General features: G+C 42.7%; 1 protein-coding gene across 1 annotated transcript in view; it reads right to left on the reverse strand.

Moving 5' to 3' along the window:
* The window catches only part of LOC110169137 (disks large-associated protein 1-like), a 101,677-nt gene that overhangs the window by 35,286 nt on the left and 49,905 nt on the right, over window positions 1-16,486 (reverse strand). Inside the window, exons 6-7 of the mRNA XM_055151402.1 lie at window positions 12,454-12,575; window positions 10,366-10,491 (exon numbers count right to left, since the gene is read on the reverse strand). Of these exons, the coding sequence (XP_055007377.1) occupies window positions 10,366-10,491; window positions 12,454-12,575 (248 nt within the window). The remainder of the gene's footprint in view (window positions 1-10,365; window positions 10,492-12,453; window positions 12,576-16,486) is intronic.

The raw sequence follows: 16,486 nt of genomic DNA on the forward strand, positions 1-16,486 counted from the left end.
ACCAGGACTAAAACAGGACTAAACCAGAACTGAACCAGGACTAAAATAGGACTAAACCAGGACTGAACCTGGTCTAATCTGAGACTTTCACCTTTTTCCTAATAAATGTTCAGTTGATTGATGAACCTCCAGACCAGAATTTCAGTTTGTGTTGGTTTGTAAAAATTAAATTGTGAAACGAGTGCGTAATTTATTGGAGTTAATTTACATTTTAACAGGTGGTTTATTTTATGTTTAACAATTTTAATAAATAAAGTATCAGCGAGTGAAGATGCCGGACTTTTGCACCGTGACGAACGAGTGGAATAAGAAAACGAACAAAAGCAAAGAGCAAAGCAAAACATTTCATGAATAAGATTTTATTTTGTAGGACTAAACCCAGGACTGAACCAGGACTAAACCAGGACTAAACTAGGACAAAAACAAGATTGAACCAGGACTAAACCAAAACTAAACCAGGACTAAACCAGGACTAAACTAGGACAAAAACAAGATTGAACCAGGACTAAACCAGGACTAAACCAGGACTAAACTAGGAAAAAAACAAGATTGAACCAGGACTAAACCAGGACTAAACCGGGACTGAACCAGGACTAAACTAGGACTAAAACAGGAGTAAACCAGGACTCAACCAGGCCTGAACCATGTCTGAAACAGGACTAAAACAGGACTAAACTAGGAAACTGAACCAGGACTAAACAGGACTAAACCAGGACTAACCAGGACTAAACAGGACTAAACCAGGACTGAACCAGGACTAAACCAGGACTAAAACAGGACTAAAACAAGGACTAAACCAGGATTGAAAAACATCTACACTAGTACTGAACCAGGACTAAACTAGGACTAAAACAGGAGTAAACCAGGACTCAGCCAGGCCTGAACCATGTCTGAACCAGGTCTGAACCAGGACTGAACCAGGTCTGAAACAGGACTAAACGAGGTCTAAAATAGGACTAAACCAGGACTAAACCAGGATTGAAAAACATCTACACTAGTACTGAACCAGGACTAAACTAGGACTAAAATAGGAATAAACTAGGTCTAAAGCAGGACTAAACCAGGACTGAACCAGGACTAAATCAGGACTAAATCGGGACTGAACAAGGTCTAAACCAGCAGAGAACAAGGACTAAACCAGGAATGAACCAGGACTAAACCAGGACTGAACCAGGACTGAACAAGGTCTAAACTAGGACTAAACCAGGACTAAACCAAGACTAAACTAGGACTAAAATACGACTAAACTTGGTCTAAAACAGGACTAAAACAGGATTGAACCAGAACTAAACCCAGGACTGAACCCAGGACTGAACCAGGACTAAACCAGGTCTAATCTGAGACTTTCACCTTGTCCCTAATAAACGTTCAGTTGACTGATGAACCTCCCTCCTCCTCTGAACCTCAAATTTAGAATCAGAAAACCCCCAAATCTGACGCGTTTCCAGAACCGCTCGGCTGTACTTTCGCATTCGCTGATTCTCCGTCACACAGACCTACATCTCCACTAACCTCGTTCTGCACAAACTCACGAGTCCCACTGGCCCAGATTCTCCACAGCAGCGTCAGACCGGAGCTCAGGGACGAGAGGGACATTTCAACCTTTTATATCACGCAAAATTTACTCCTGTGAGCTTTGAGCAGTGTTGAGAAGGTGACTTTTAAAATGTATTCAACTACAGATTACAGATTACACACCCCAAAATGTAGTTTGTAACATAATCCATTAAATTACTTAAAGTGAGTAATGTAATCTGAATACTTTGGATTACTTGATTTGCTGTAGAGAAGCAAAGACGAGGATATTGTAACATAAGAAGTTTTGTCTGATAAAAGAAAATAAAAAGTCCAGACTTTACTGAACCAAATGAAAAATATTATTGATAGAATGGTCCTGTTAAATCCTGTTTTAGTACTGGTTTAGATCTAGTTTAGACCTGGTTTTAGACCTGGTTTAGACCTGGTTTAGATCTAGTTTAGATCTGCTTTTAGTCCTGTTTTAGTCCTGGTTTATTCCTGGTTTAGACCGGGTTTTAGTCCTTGTTTTAGACCTGGTTTAGTCCTGTTTTAGCCCTGGTTTTGTCCTGGTTTAGTCTTAGTTTAGACCTGGTTTAGATCTAGTTTAGACCTGCTTTTCAACCTGCTTTAGTCCTGTTTTAGTCCTGGTTTAGTCCTGGTTTAGTCCTGTTTTAGACCTGGTTTTAGACCTGGTTTAGTCCTGTTTTAGCCCTGGTTTAGTCCTGGTTTAGTCCTGTTTTAGTCCTAGTCCTGGTTTTGTCCTGGTTTAGTCCTGGTTTTAGACCTGGTTTAGACCTGGTTTAGACCTGGTTTAAATCTAGTTTAGACCTGGTTTAGGTTCCAGAAATGAGTGGAATTACCGAAAAAAAAAAAAAAAAAAAAAAAAGGGATATAGCTCTAAATGTGAAAAGAGGAAAATCCCACCGTGTAATCCATTTATTTCAACAAAGTAACTGTAATCCAATTACCACTCACTGAAACAGTAACTGTAACTGAATACAGTTACTCATAATTTGTACTCTGATTACTTAACTCCAGTACATGTAATCTGTTACTCCCCAACACTGGCTTTGAGTCATGTTCTAACTTTGTTCCCAGACCTGGACTTGTGTTTTGTTTCACTCACACACGTCTGTCTACATCTCCAAACCTCAAAACGCTCGGTTCCCCCTTGTGATGTCATGAAGTGCACAGCTCCTTTTATCTTTATTTCAGCAGAGATTGGGAGTTTCCAGATCTGAAATCATCCAAACGACTCAAGAAGGTGAAAGTGTTTGGAGTTTAAAAACACATTTGCTTACATTTTTTTACACGAGAGCTCGAATTGAAAATAAAAATGATTAAATTCTGAATAAAAATGTATTCCGGTTTAAAAGGACCGTGTAAACACTTATTAATAAAACGATTATTCAGAATTAAATTTAATGAATGAATGAATGAATTATTTATTTTATTTTGTGCATATATAACATAACAAAAAAAAAAAAAAAAAAAAAAAAAAGTAGGTACCAGAAGAGGGGAAAAAACTAAAAAGAAAAATTTTAAATACATAAAAAATATATTAAATTAAATTTAAAAAAAATTGAACATTATCGCTGTGCATGAAAAAAATAAAAATAAAAAATAAAAAAGATATTTACACACCTTAAATTAAATGAGATTCAAACGTGGATTAAAACACAATGAAACATCCACGACTGAATAATTATCAAACATGATCATCAAATATCAAACATTTCCTCAAACTCTTTTTCAACAATGTTTCTGATGCAACACAAACCAGATGTGAAAACTGCTCCAGAATTTCCCACCTCTGGATCAAAACAAAACTGAAGTCACATGAAACATGAAAATTACAAATTTGATGAGTTTTGTATCTATGAATCTCTGTAAAGTAAATGTTTGGTTTGTTCTGATTTTAAAGCTGAATGAATTTATTCCTGGATCATGTAAATGTTTATTCTCTTTATAAATAATGTTTAATGGACATTTTATTTTGTGTTCGAGTTCCTGCAGAACGAACTGTGAAGTCCTCAGACTTGTTTGACTTTGACTCTGCCTGGCAACAAATGATACTGAAATATGATTGGTCAAATGCTTTAATATGAAAATCCATGTGTGGAAGCAGCACAAATATCGGAAAAACTCTGAAAGGAAGAGGACAGACCGTTTGGAATTATTTAATAATAATATAATTAACATCAGTCTGTGATTCAGATGTTTTTTTTTAGACCAGCAGAGAAGGACTTGCAGGCCCAGACTCTCCACCACTTATGAAACGTATGAATAAACTAAAAATAATAAAACTTTTTCTTTTATTTGCTGGTTTGAATCCTTGTCTGTGAAGGATAGAAATAAACTTCTGAATATTGTTAAAACCTGCTCAAAAATCACAGGGATCAAACTGAGGGAGCTGCTCTTTGTGGGAGGAGCAGGTGTTGAGCAAAGCCAAGTGTCTCGTGGCTCAGCTCCGTCCTCTGGCTCCTGATTTTATCCTGATGCCTTCAGGGCGTCGGTTTTATGCTCCAATACGCAAAACCAACCGGTTTTCTAATTCTTTCGTGCCCTGTGCTATTAAATTATTAAATTCTAAGGGTACAATTTTATGATACTTTTATGAAAGTTTTACACTGCAATTTGTTATTTATTTTGAGTTCCACTGGTGGACGACAATTGGACTGACACACTGTGTGTTTGTGTTTGAGATGCTGCAAATGAATTGCCTTATGGGATCAATAAAGTTTTCTGAATCTGAATCTGAATAATAAACACATTGCCTTTATTGTCAGAAAAAATGTATTGTGCCTAAATTTTCTCTGCATTTTGGATGGAATCGTCCGTGCTGACGACAAAAGTAGAGGGGTTATGTTATAGGACTCTTCTACTTCCTGTATTTTTGCATTGACCTTTTTAACTTTGTTCACAAACTGCCACATCACTGATGTAAAACTATGAATATTTCCCCAGATATTATCCCACCAAACCAAGGAATAATCTGAAAAAACCTGAAAACCACTTTAACAGTACAATGTTTGGAGTTCTATGTTGCTATGGTAACAGTCGACATTCTCCTTCTCTTCAAGCTCATTGGTCGTCGCCGTGGTAACGATGTTCCATGCTTCATGACATCACACCTCAAAGCCGGTCACAAGACGCCAGAAGACGAGACACAGACACTTTACACGATGACGACTACAACGACAAGATGGAAACCGAAATACCTACGGACGATTACAAATCTGACTTGACGCGTTTACATGATCTTGCTGTTCTGCACGATCTGCGCGTCCAGTTTGACGTACAACAATACGGCCAAGCCCATAGGAGCACCTTCCACGCAGAAGTGCGAGTGGGAAACTATGTTGGCTTTGGCTTTGGACCCACCAAACAAAAGGCTAAACTAGATGCAGCCAAGAAAGTGGTGGAGGAGCTGAAGCAGCTCCCAGTGCCAGAGGATGTGACTCCATATTGGCAGAAACCCCACGTAGATCTGGTGGACCCTGTGGAACGTCCGTTCTACTTCTACAATAAAAACCCAATCACCGCCCTCACAGAAATACTGGAGGTGAGGAAGCAACGAGCTCCTGAATTCAGGGTGGTCTCGTTTGTGCAGCACGACGCCTGCAGAACCACCTTCTGTGTGGAGGTAAGAGTGGGCCGGATGTCCTGCCAGGGAATGGCCTCCTCCAAGAAGGCGGCCAAGGTCAGCGCAGCTCACAAAATGCTGGAGATGATGGGATATAAGGAGCTGATGGAAAAGCACAACCCAAAGATGTGCCCTGCCCAAGAGCATCAGTTCCAGCAGCATGTTGTCCAACAGCAGCAGTTATACAAACTGGAACTCCAGCAGGCGCTAAGAGCAAAGAAGGAGAGATTTAGAAAAGAAAACCAATCTAACGCCACAGATGTTTCAGTGGATTCACCACAGGAGCCCAGTCCTGAGCAGGTTCCATCTCCACAGGAAAATACCAGCTCAGTAGAACCTGTCAGTCCAGCAGAAGATCCTGTCCCAGCAGAGGAGATGATCGACCCGCCTGCTCCCTCCTGTGGACACGGAGCGTCCCACATCCTCACAGGGGCTTGTGTTAAACACATTTTAAAAGTGGCCAACATGGACTACAGCCTTATGGCGGAGGAGATACAAAGAAAAATCCAGGAACACGTCATTGTTGGAGATGGTGACATCAGCCTGGAAGATTTACAAGAAATTGGCAAAAGAGCGGTCAAACAGATCCAAGTGGAGTATGACTCTCCTCACTCCCTCGTGAGAGCTCTTTGTGCACTAGACACTGCAGCTTTTGAAGCAGCTGTTCTGAACCATCTCAACACAGAGCTGAGAGCCTTCCTCACCCGCACCAAGTCCCAGGTGACCAAACCAGTGACTCCTGAGCCTGAAGAAAACTCACATGCACAGGATGTCACCAGCCCAGCAGAACAGACCATCACTGAGACGAATGGGCTTCTGGAGGAAACACCAGAAGAAATCCAGTCTGAGGAGATGGTCTCTGAACCTGAAGCTGCCTCAGTTGTTTCCCAAAGTGACTTGGTCAGACTGGTAGAGGAGGAAACATCTCCCCAGGAAACTGAAGAAATATCAGAATTTCCACAAGAAATTCATCCTGAAAATGTCCTGGAACACACACCTGACATGTCCCAGGACAACACATCCCTGAGCCAAGTTAATGACGAGCTCCAGGAGGAAGAGCAACCTGTGTCAGAGGAACTACAGGAGCTCTCTGTGGAAGACCTGTCCCAGTTTGCCTCCACTGGAGTTAGTGCAGAAAATGACACCACCACTGACCAAGAGCAGAGTGAAGACGTCTGCAGCCTGAGTCCAGTTCTGCCTGAAGAGCCCCAGAGCTGCACTTCACCCACTGCTCACATGAGCCAGAGGACGAGAGGGACGTGACCCCAGCAGAACACAACCTGCACCAACAAACACACGACACGTCCACTCCTCTGGAAACCATCACAGAGACGATCAGCCCACCTGCGCCCTCCTGTGGACACAGAGTGTCCTACGTCCTCACTGAGGCTTGTGCCAAAACACATTTTTAAAATGGCCAAAATGTGTGAACAGGACCACAGCCTGATGGCTGCAGAGTTACACCGAAAAATCCAGGAGCACGTCATTGTAGACGAGGATGGTGAGATCAGCCCTAAGGATTTAAAAGAAATTGGCAAAAAAGTGGCCAGACATTTGAAAGTGCAGTATGGCTCCTCTTCTGCCCTCTTCAGGGCAGCTTCAGCACAGGACACTGTGCCTTTTGAGGCAGCGGTTCTGACCCATGTCAACAGCGAGCTGAGAGTTTTCCACACGTGCCCCAAGTCCACCCTGTCACGCTTCTTCTCGAGGCTGACGAGGGTGTTTCTGTAGACCATCAGCTGACCAGAAGATGCATTTAGAGTCGTTTCAATAGAAAGAACGTTTCTTTTGGAATGTGTATAAATGCATTAACTTGTTTAAAAAATAAACATTTTAAAGCAAATCTCCTGTTTCCTCTTGTGTTTGTCTTAAATGTATTTAATAGTAACAGCGGTGTGTGGTTAGCATGCTGATGTTGTTGATGTAATGTCTTAACTCATGAGGAAGTTCTACTGTGTTAACAAAGTGAAGAATAAACTTGAACCACAGGCCCTGACGACCCACAGTCACAGTCACCGCCACAGTCACCGCCACAGTCACCGCCACAGTCACCGCCCCAGTCACCGCCACAGTCACCGCCACAGTCACCGCCACAGTCACCGCCCACCGCCACAGTCACCGCCACAGTCACCGCCACAGTCACCGCCCACCGCCACAGTCACCGCCACAGTCACCGCCACAGTCACACCGCCACAGTCACCGCCACAGTCACCGCCACAGTCACACCGCCCACCGCCACAGTCACCGCACACAGTCACACCGCCACAGTCACCGCCACAGTCACCGCCACAGTCACCGCCACAGTCACCGCCCACCGCCACAGTCACCGCCACAGTCACCGCCCACCGCCACAGTCCACCGCCACCGCCACCCACATAACGACAAACCGAGATGACAAAAACGCCGGCAGCAGCTGAAGTGTGTGTTTTGTTCCGGTCGACGTAAATACATAAATAAGTAAACAAGATTTGTTTGTTAAACATGAGAATGAAACAAAGATCAGAAAATAGCGTCATATCTGTATGTTTCCTTTAAATCCAGTTCATAAAGTCCAGTGTCTGCTCCTCGTCTGTGTTCTGTCTGTGGATGTTTGTCCAGTTTATTACTTTCTCTCTTTCTCTGCATTCAGACTAAATTGTAAAGTGCATTGGGGCTCAGACAATAACTCATCGTGCACATTACAGAAGCCGTGAATCAAAAACACCTACAGTTTATTTCAAAGGCCCATATTTTAGATCTGTGTTCTAATGTAGTTTCCTCGACACAAACAGACCTGGAGTTGTGTTTTTTTGTTTCATTCACACACGTTTAACGCACAAACCCTGCACATTTAGGATGAGTTCATACTGTTTTTTTTGTTGCTGTACTAGAATAAAGTGTATTTCCACATCCACCACAGTAGTTGCCAGTATAGTGTCGTTTTTTTTTGTTTTTTTTTTTTTTCATACGCACTCAGAGCACAGAGCAGGAGATACGAAGTGCAGTGAACAAACTCTCAAAAGACGCCACGGAAAAATATTTAACAGGTATGAAAAGAAAGACGGAGATCATGAAACAAACGACCGTCTCCCGAAAGCGAAGACTAGGAAATATAATCCGTGTATCATTCGTTCATTCATTTTTCAATATAAAACCAAAAATAAGAAAACGAAAAAACAACAGTTTTCTTCGTTATTTGTCTCCAAAACCAAAATTAAAAAAAGGATAACGATTCGTTTTTTCAGTTTTCGATTTTGTGTTTAAATGAAGAATGGAAAAAACGGATAACGGCCGTTTCCCGTTTACGTGACTTCCGTGACTGTGATGCCGAACTTTTGCACCGCATACGGACTGAACCAGGACTGATCCAGGTCCAGGACCAGAGCGGGACTAGAGGGGGACTGAGACCGGGACCAGACCGGAACTGAGACCGAGACCAGCGGTCCGAGTGGTTCCGTGTCATCGTCTGCGCGCTGGTTCCGTGCAGGGAAAGCGAGAATGCGCTGTGGACTACAGGTCCGGACGGGCTGCTCCAGTCCGTCCGCGCTCAAGAACCGCGGCTGGTTCCGAGGTGGTGCAAAGCATCAACTGACACTTTCACACCAACGAAAACAAACCGAACTAAGAGCTTTTGGTTCAAATGGACCAGGTCTGGGACCAGACTGGGACCGGACTGGAGGCTCAGAGCCTACAGCAGGGCCGGAGCTCGAAGTTGAGGCTCGGACCCCGCGGAGGCTCAAAGTACGGCTCGGCGATACGGAGCAAAAAATATATCTGTACAAGAAAAAACAATCATCCCAAAAACATAACAAATTCCACAACGTCTTTTTTTATCGAAGTGGAAACAGGTCGGCTTTTCGTGTAGGAACAAACTGCTTCTGCGACATTAAAAAAGATAATACAAAAATAATAATTTAACTGTAAAATAAAGGAAGAAATAAAACAACTCAACCTCCCACAATCCACTGCAGATCAAACCCGACGTTTCCAAACACTATTGCACAAGTGACACTGCAGCAGATTATTCATTGAAATAAACTTTATATTACTAAACTTTAAAATATATAAACCAAAATGACTCTAGGGACACATCAGCCCGTTTGAGATTATAATAATTATAATGTGTTTAATTCAGCTTTGCGCACGTTTGTTTATGTTTTATAGAAATGAAACTTAAAACCACATGATTAATTTGCATAAATTATAAACACTAAAATTATAAGGACTGAACCAGGACTTAACCAGGACTAAAACAGGTTTAAACCGGGACTAAAACAGGACTAAACCAGGTCTAAAACAGGACTAAACTAGGACTAAAACAGGACTAAAACAGGACTAAAACAGGACTAAACCAGGTCTAAACCAGGACTAAAAGAGGACTAAGGCAGGATTAAAACAGGATTAAATCAGGTCTAAAACAGGTTTAAACCGGGACTGAAACTGGACTAAAACAGGACTTAAACAAGACTAAACCAGGTCTAAACCAGGACTAAATCAGAACTAAACCAGGACTAAAACAGGATTAAATCAGAACTAAACCAGGACTAAAACAGGATTAAATCAGAACTAAACCAGGACTAAAACAGGATTAAACCAGGACTAAAACAGGACTAAAACAGGACTAAACCAGGTCTAAACCAGGACTAAAAGAGGACTAAGGCAGGATTAAAACAGGACTAAATCAAGTCTAAAACAGGTTTAAGCTGGAACTGAAACTGGACTGAAAGAGGACTTAAACAAGACTAAACCAGGACTAAATCAGGTCTAAACCAGGACTAAACCAGAACTAAACCAGGACTAAAACAGGTCTAAACCAGGACTAAATCAGGACTAAAGCCAGGACTAATCTTGGATAGAAGACAACACCCTCATGACGTCATGGACCCAGAATGCTTCGCACACAAAAGATCAGGTGTTCTGAACGTGTGTGAAAATGTGTGCACTTTCTTAAAATTACAGTTTTTAAAAAAAATGTTTAAATCAATGTTATTTTGTCAGATAGTTTGATCACAGCATATTTAGACGCACACGATCCTTTTAACGCTTCCAAGAGTCCGTTTCGTGTCATACAGAACCTTTAACTTTGCATAAAATGTTACGGTTGGAAATCCGTTCCTTCCACTTCAGCAGACGTGTGTAATTATGTAAAATAAACACACACAGAGACGATGTGGAGTGTAACCCGCAGCCTCGTGGGTGAGAGGAGGAGACGGGAGACAGACCTGAGCGTTGGCGGCCTCGATGGCGGCGGTGAGAGCCTTCATGCTGTCGATGCTCTCCGTGGAGTTGGACAGTCCTGATTGGATGGTCATGTCACCGCGGGGGCCCTCCTCCTCCATGTACGCGTCCTGTAAGCACAAAACACGCCAACTTATACACTTAACTTATATCAGCTTATTGTTCTGGAATTCGTGCATCCTGAATTTTGGACTTCCGGTCATCGCGCAATGCACACTGGGAAGGATCCTCCGAAAAGTGAGCATCAAAAATCCGTGTGTTATTCGTTCATTCGTTTTTCAATATAAAAGCAAAAACAAGAAAACAAAAAAAAACAAAGATTTTCTTCATTATTTGTCTCCAAAACCAAAATGAAAAAACAAATAACAATTTGTTTTTTTCGTTTTCGATTTTGTGTTTAAATGAAGAATGGAAAAAACGGATAACAACCGTTTCCCGTTTATGTGACTTCCGTGATTGCGATACCGAACTTTTGCACCGCATACTAGAGATGTGCGGATTGTGTTTACAGCCGCGGTGTCCGCAGCTAAACTGCAGGTTGGGCGGATGACGTGACGAAAAATAATATTTTAATCAAATTCGGGCGGGTGGCGGTTTAACTACTCAAATTAAAAAATATATTTATATTATTACAGCCTATATTGTTAAGTGTTGTGAGATATGCGTCTTTACTCCTATGTGCAGTGTTTATAGTGGCGTGTGGCGTGTGGCGTGTGGCGTGAGCGTGACTGAGTGACTGTGTGAGGAACGCGCTTCTTGAATGGGCGTCTATGTTTTACTGTATGTGAAATGAACGGTCAGAAGGCGACCGAAGCGAGTCAGGAAGCAATTGTCCTGTTATTTAGTGCATCACGGCAAATAAAGCCACGATTCTTGAACAACAAACTGGCGCGTTTATTGAACCCACACACTCACGGTGAGGCTCCGAACAGGGAGTTAAACCCTGAGCAACGAGCGGCGTTTTGTTACAGACAATTAAGAAGGTGAACATGCACGTTGAGCGAATTTTGGAATGAATGAGCTGTAGAGTTTGCATTTTTATCGAGGCTCCTTCGTTTGTTTGCTGTGTGATTGTTCTAAAATCTAAAATCAATCGGAGGACGGCGGGCGAGTGCGGTTTTGAAAATTGGTCAAAACCTTGGGTGCAAATGGACAGCGGGCGGATGAAGAGTTTTGTGTCGCGGTTGCGGATGAAAAAATAGCCCATCCGCGCATCTCTACTGCATACTGACTGAACTAGGACTGATCCAGGTCCAGGACCAGACCGGAACCAGAGCGGGACCAGGGGGGACTCTGAGCTTTGACTCTGAGCTTTGACTCCGAGCCTCCGCGGGGTCTGAGCCTCAGCTTCGAGCTCTGGCCCTGCCGTGGGCTCTGAGCCTCCGGTCTGGTCCCGGCCTAGTCTCAGTCTCAGTCTCGGTCTGGTCTCGGTCTGGTCCCGGTTTTGTGCCCGTCTAGTCTCAGTCTCAGGCTGGTCCCAGTCTCAGTCTCGCTCTGGTCCCGGCCTCAGTCCCGGTCTGGTTCCGGTCTGGTCCCGGATCTGGATCAGTCCTGGTTCAGTCCAACATCGCAGTTTAAGTCACATAAACGGGACTTGTTGCACCTTTAATGTACAGCATGTAAGCTCCATTTCATAAGGTTTACGAATTTGCATAAATAATTAACAATTCATAATAATCATTTGTATTTTTGTTTAAAAAGCAAATCTAAAATGTTTAAGTACATGATTTTATATGTGTCGTCTTAGACAAATTTTACTGATCCACAAGGGAAATAATTTGGACACGGCAGCTCAAACATCACAATATAATATAATAACAAAGAGTAAAAAATATAAATGTAATAATAAATACTAAATACGTAACACAAAAGATAGCCAGAGGTGTCAAATATATGTACAAGTCAAAATAAAATAGAAAAAATAAGTGATAAAATATAAAATCTCAGTTTTATAAGGGAGTTCATAGGATTTCACCTCTTGGATTTGATTGGGCGGGGTTAGGTGTGAGTGGGCGGGGTCAGGTGTGAGTGGGTGGGGTCAGGTGGTAGGGGGCGGGGTCAGGGGGTCATACCTGGGCTGACTCGGTGCTGCTCTGCGCTGTGATGGAGATGAAGGGTTTGGAGGTGGAGCAGGTGGAGGTTCGGGGCGGCACAGGGGGCGGAGTCTTCTTGTAGGTGGTGATACAGGACGAAACTGCACAAACAGAGAGAGAGAGAACGGTTTAAGAAAATATTCAAGTTTAATTTTAACTTTTTAAAAACATAAATATATGTATCAAAGAGCTAATGGCATAAACTTGGTGCTTTGTATCTTTCGGGGTCTAAGGTGGGAGAGACATACGGCTGGTTAGTGCCAGACGTACACGCTGCCATATTTTCAGTCTTTTCACTCAGCTCCAGATCAAACTGTACGACCAAATCACAGAGTTTAAAAGTTCACAGCTCACGATTCATGTTCTCACACTGAACGATTCAACAGAGAAAAACCCTCACGAGAGTCGACTGGATTCAAACAGGTTTGATTTTCTTGCAACCTACAAATGGGCCCAGTCAAGCAGAAGTAAACAACAAGACCAAAATTCATCTGATATAAAAATGTATTGAACAGATACATATGTGCTCTAGTTTATGAAACTGTTGACCTTTTTTCTGTACCATTTTTGGTTCTAAAGTTCCATACATTTTAAACAGACCATGTATGAAACATGGAACAAAAATTATTTCCCAATTTTCAAAGACCTGAAAATCATGTAAATAAATGGATGTATTTCATCATATCTTGTGTTATTCCATCTTTGAACTGTTGATGAAGGTACATGATAAAAAAAAAAAAAGATTTAAAAAAAAAAAAAAAAGTATTTAAAATGATAAAAATTTGCTTGGAAGGACTGACATATTTTATAGAAATAGTTTCCTTTCATTTTGAAGTAATATTAAAGTATTCAGAAGAAAAAAGCGACAAATTATGTAAAATCATGCACCTTCTACTTGTTTGAACAATTTTCCCTCCGTTACCATGACCTTTCTTAATAAAAAATCTCATGAGTCAAAAAGTAAGAGGTTTTTCAACCTAATCTTGTACCATATGGTAGAAAACTATATGAAACAAATATTCAAACCAGTTTGTTAAGGATATGTAAGTGAGAACCAAGAGTTATCACTGTTTGTGTTTATTGCCCAAAAAGTGCTGCATATTTCATTCCCTCCGTTACCGACATGAGTTTTTAAATTTGTTGTCAACAACTTGAAAGAATATCACAGGTTTAACTTGACCCTGTTGGAGTGTAACTCTTTCCTACATTCTGATACTTTACTTATTTCAATAGTCCCTCTAGTTTTTGAATAAGAGACATTTGAATGTCAAAAATCTGCCCCTGTTTCCCTCCGTTACCGCTTGACTGAACCCTATTGTTGATCGTGAGTTGATCAAGAGGTATTAATCGGTTCTCGTTATCCCGTGTGCACTACTCGAAACACGACACACTAAGTGGAGACTCGGCCCGATCCCAAAAACAATCACACGAGTGAAAAATCAAGTCAGAAAGGGTCAAAAGTCGCACAGTGCACACCCGACGTAAGAGGCTGCCACCTGAACATGTTCATGTTTTGGGTGAACGTGAACTGAACGCACTGTATCACTGCCTGATGAACGAACTGTGAGTGTTACAAACTACATTTTGGTGTGTGTAATCTGTAATCTGTAGGGGATTACATTTTAAAAGTCACCTTCCCAACACTGTCCGTGGCGCAGAAAAGGTTGGGGACCACTGTTTTAGACAGTTCTTTTCCACTTCTCCATGTTTGATAAAGCTTAAAGGAGCCGTGAACTTGAAAACTCCCGCTTCATGACATCACAAGGTGGAGCAGAGCAAACAACAACACGACTCCAGGTTTGTTTTTGACGAGTAACAACACTAGAACATGAGTTAAATCTCCCGAGAGTCAGTTCTGCATCACATAAAACCTTTTAAACGCGGGGATTTTGTTTTCTCTTCTCATTTGTGTCACACAGTGTTGGGAAGGTGACTTTTAAAATGTAATCCCCTACAGATTACAGATTACATACACCAAAATGTAGTTTGTAATGTAATCCATTAAGTTACTTAAAGTGAGTAATGTAATCTGAATACTTTGGATTACTTGATTTGCTGTAGAGAAGCAAAGACGAGGAAATCGTAACATAAGATGTTTTGTCTGATAAAAGAAAATAAAAAGCCCAAACTTTACTGAACCAAATTAAAAATATTATTGATAGAATGGTGTCGTCCTGTTAAATCCTGTTTTAGTACTGGTTTAGACCTGGTTTAGACCTGGTTTAGATCTAGTTTAGACCTGGGTTCAGTCCTGGTTCAGTCCTGGTTTAGTCTTGGTTTTAGTCCTGGTTTAGTGTCCGGCAATGAGTGGAATTACTAAAAAAAGAAATAGCCCAAAATGTGAAAACAGGAACATCCCTCTGTGTAATCCATTTATTTTAACAAAGTAACTGTAATCCAATTACCACTCACTGAACTGTAACTGAATACAGTTACTCATCATTTGTACTCTGATTACTTAACTCCAGTACTTGTAATCTGTTACTCCCCAACACTGGTGTCACATGTGATGAAGTGTCAGCAGAATCAGGTCAGAGTCTGAGCTTCCTCCTCAGTAAATCCCCAGTCCCTCCTCCTCCTCTCTCCTCCTCTCCTCCTCCTCCTCCTCCTCCTCCTCCTCCTTCCTCCTCCTTCCTCCTTCTCCTCCTCCTCCTCCTCCTCTTCCTCTCCTCCCCTCCTCTTCCTCTTCCTCCTCCTCCTCTCCTCCTCCTCCTCCTCCTCCTCTCCTCTTCTCCTTCTCTCCTCCTCCTCCTCCTCTTCCTCCTCCTCTCCTCCTCCTCCTCTCTTCCCCTCTCTCCTCCTCTCTCCTCTCCTCCTCCTTTCCTCCCCTCCCCTCCTCTTCTCCTCCTCCTCTTCCTCCTTCCTCCTCCTCCTCTCCTCCTCCTCCTCCTCCTTCTCCTCTCTTCCTCTCCTCCTCCTCTCCTCCTCCTCCTCTCTTCCTCCTTCTCTTCCTCTTCCTCCTCCTCTTCAGTAAATCCCAGTCCCTCCTCTTCCTCCTCCTCCTCTTCCTCCTTATTGTTCACTTCTGTACAGACCCTGGACCCTGGACGTCTAAATATAGTCCACAAATGACATTTTTCATGCTTGTGCCGCTGAATAGCCGAGCGCTGGAGGGGGGTGAGCTCTGCCGCCGCCTGCTGCTGCTGCTGCTGCTGCTGCTGCCGCCGCTGCCAGCTACGCTCCAAATATCAGTGCCGCCGCCGAGATCAGAGAAACACCGAGTCAGTGATACAGAAAAGAGCCTGGAACTACACCAGGACTGGAGATATGACACGGAGAGGACAGAGGGGGCGACAGAGAGCACGCTGCACAGGTGCGACTGCTGGACTCCAGGTTTAGGAACGTTACAACTGAAAAAGGATTTATTATGCAAAGTTGATTTTTTACATTATTTTTTTTTTATGCTTTCGCACAAAGTTACAGGTCGGATCTGTGGAGAGGCGACCCCGCTCACAGTCACAACGCCTGTTTTACATTTACACTTTTACATCAGCAGGCGCAGGACAAAAGTCGAGCGCATCATTCATTCAATCGTTTTGCAAATTAAAACCAAAAATGAGAAAATGAAAAAACAACTGTTTTTTTCATTATTTGTCTCCAAAACCAACATGAAAAAACAGATAATGATTCGGGTTTTTTTTTTCAGTTTTTGATTTTGTGTCTAAATGAAAAATGGAAAAAACGGATAACGGCGTTTACGAGACGTCCGGGACTGCGATGTCGGACTTTTGCAACGCATACGGACTGAACCAGGACTGATCCAGGTCCGGGACCAGACCGGGATCAGACCGAGACTGAGACCAGGACCAGACCGTGACCAGACTGGGACTGAGATCAGACCGGGACTGAGACTGAGACCGGGACTGAGACTGGGACCAAACCGAGACTGAGACCAGACCGGGACTGAGACTGGGACCAGACCGGGACTGAGACTGGACCAGACCGGGACTGAGACTGGACCACCGGAGACTGGGACTGAGACTGGGACCAGAGGACTGAGACGGGACCAAAT

Source organism: Boleophthalmus pectinirostris, unplaced genomic scaffold (genome assembly GCF_026225935.1).
Source record: "Boleophthalmus pectinirostris isolate CB_2022bp ecotype Guang Dong unplaced genomic scaffold, ASM2622593v1 HiC_scaffold_16, whole genome shotgun sequence".
Classification (NCBI taxonomy): Eukaryota; Metazoa; Chordata; class Actinopteri; order Gobiiformes; family Gobiidae; genus Boleophthalmus; species Boleophthalmus pectinirostris.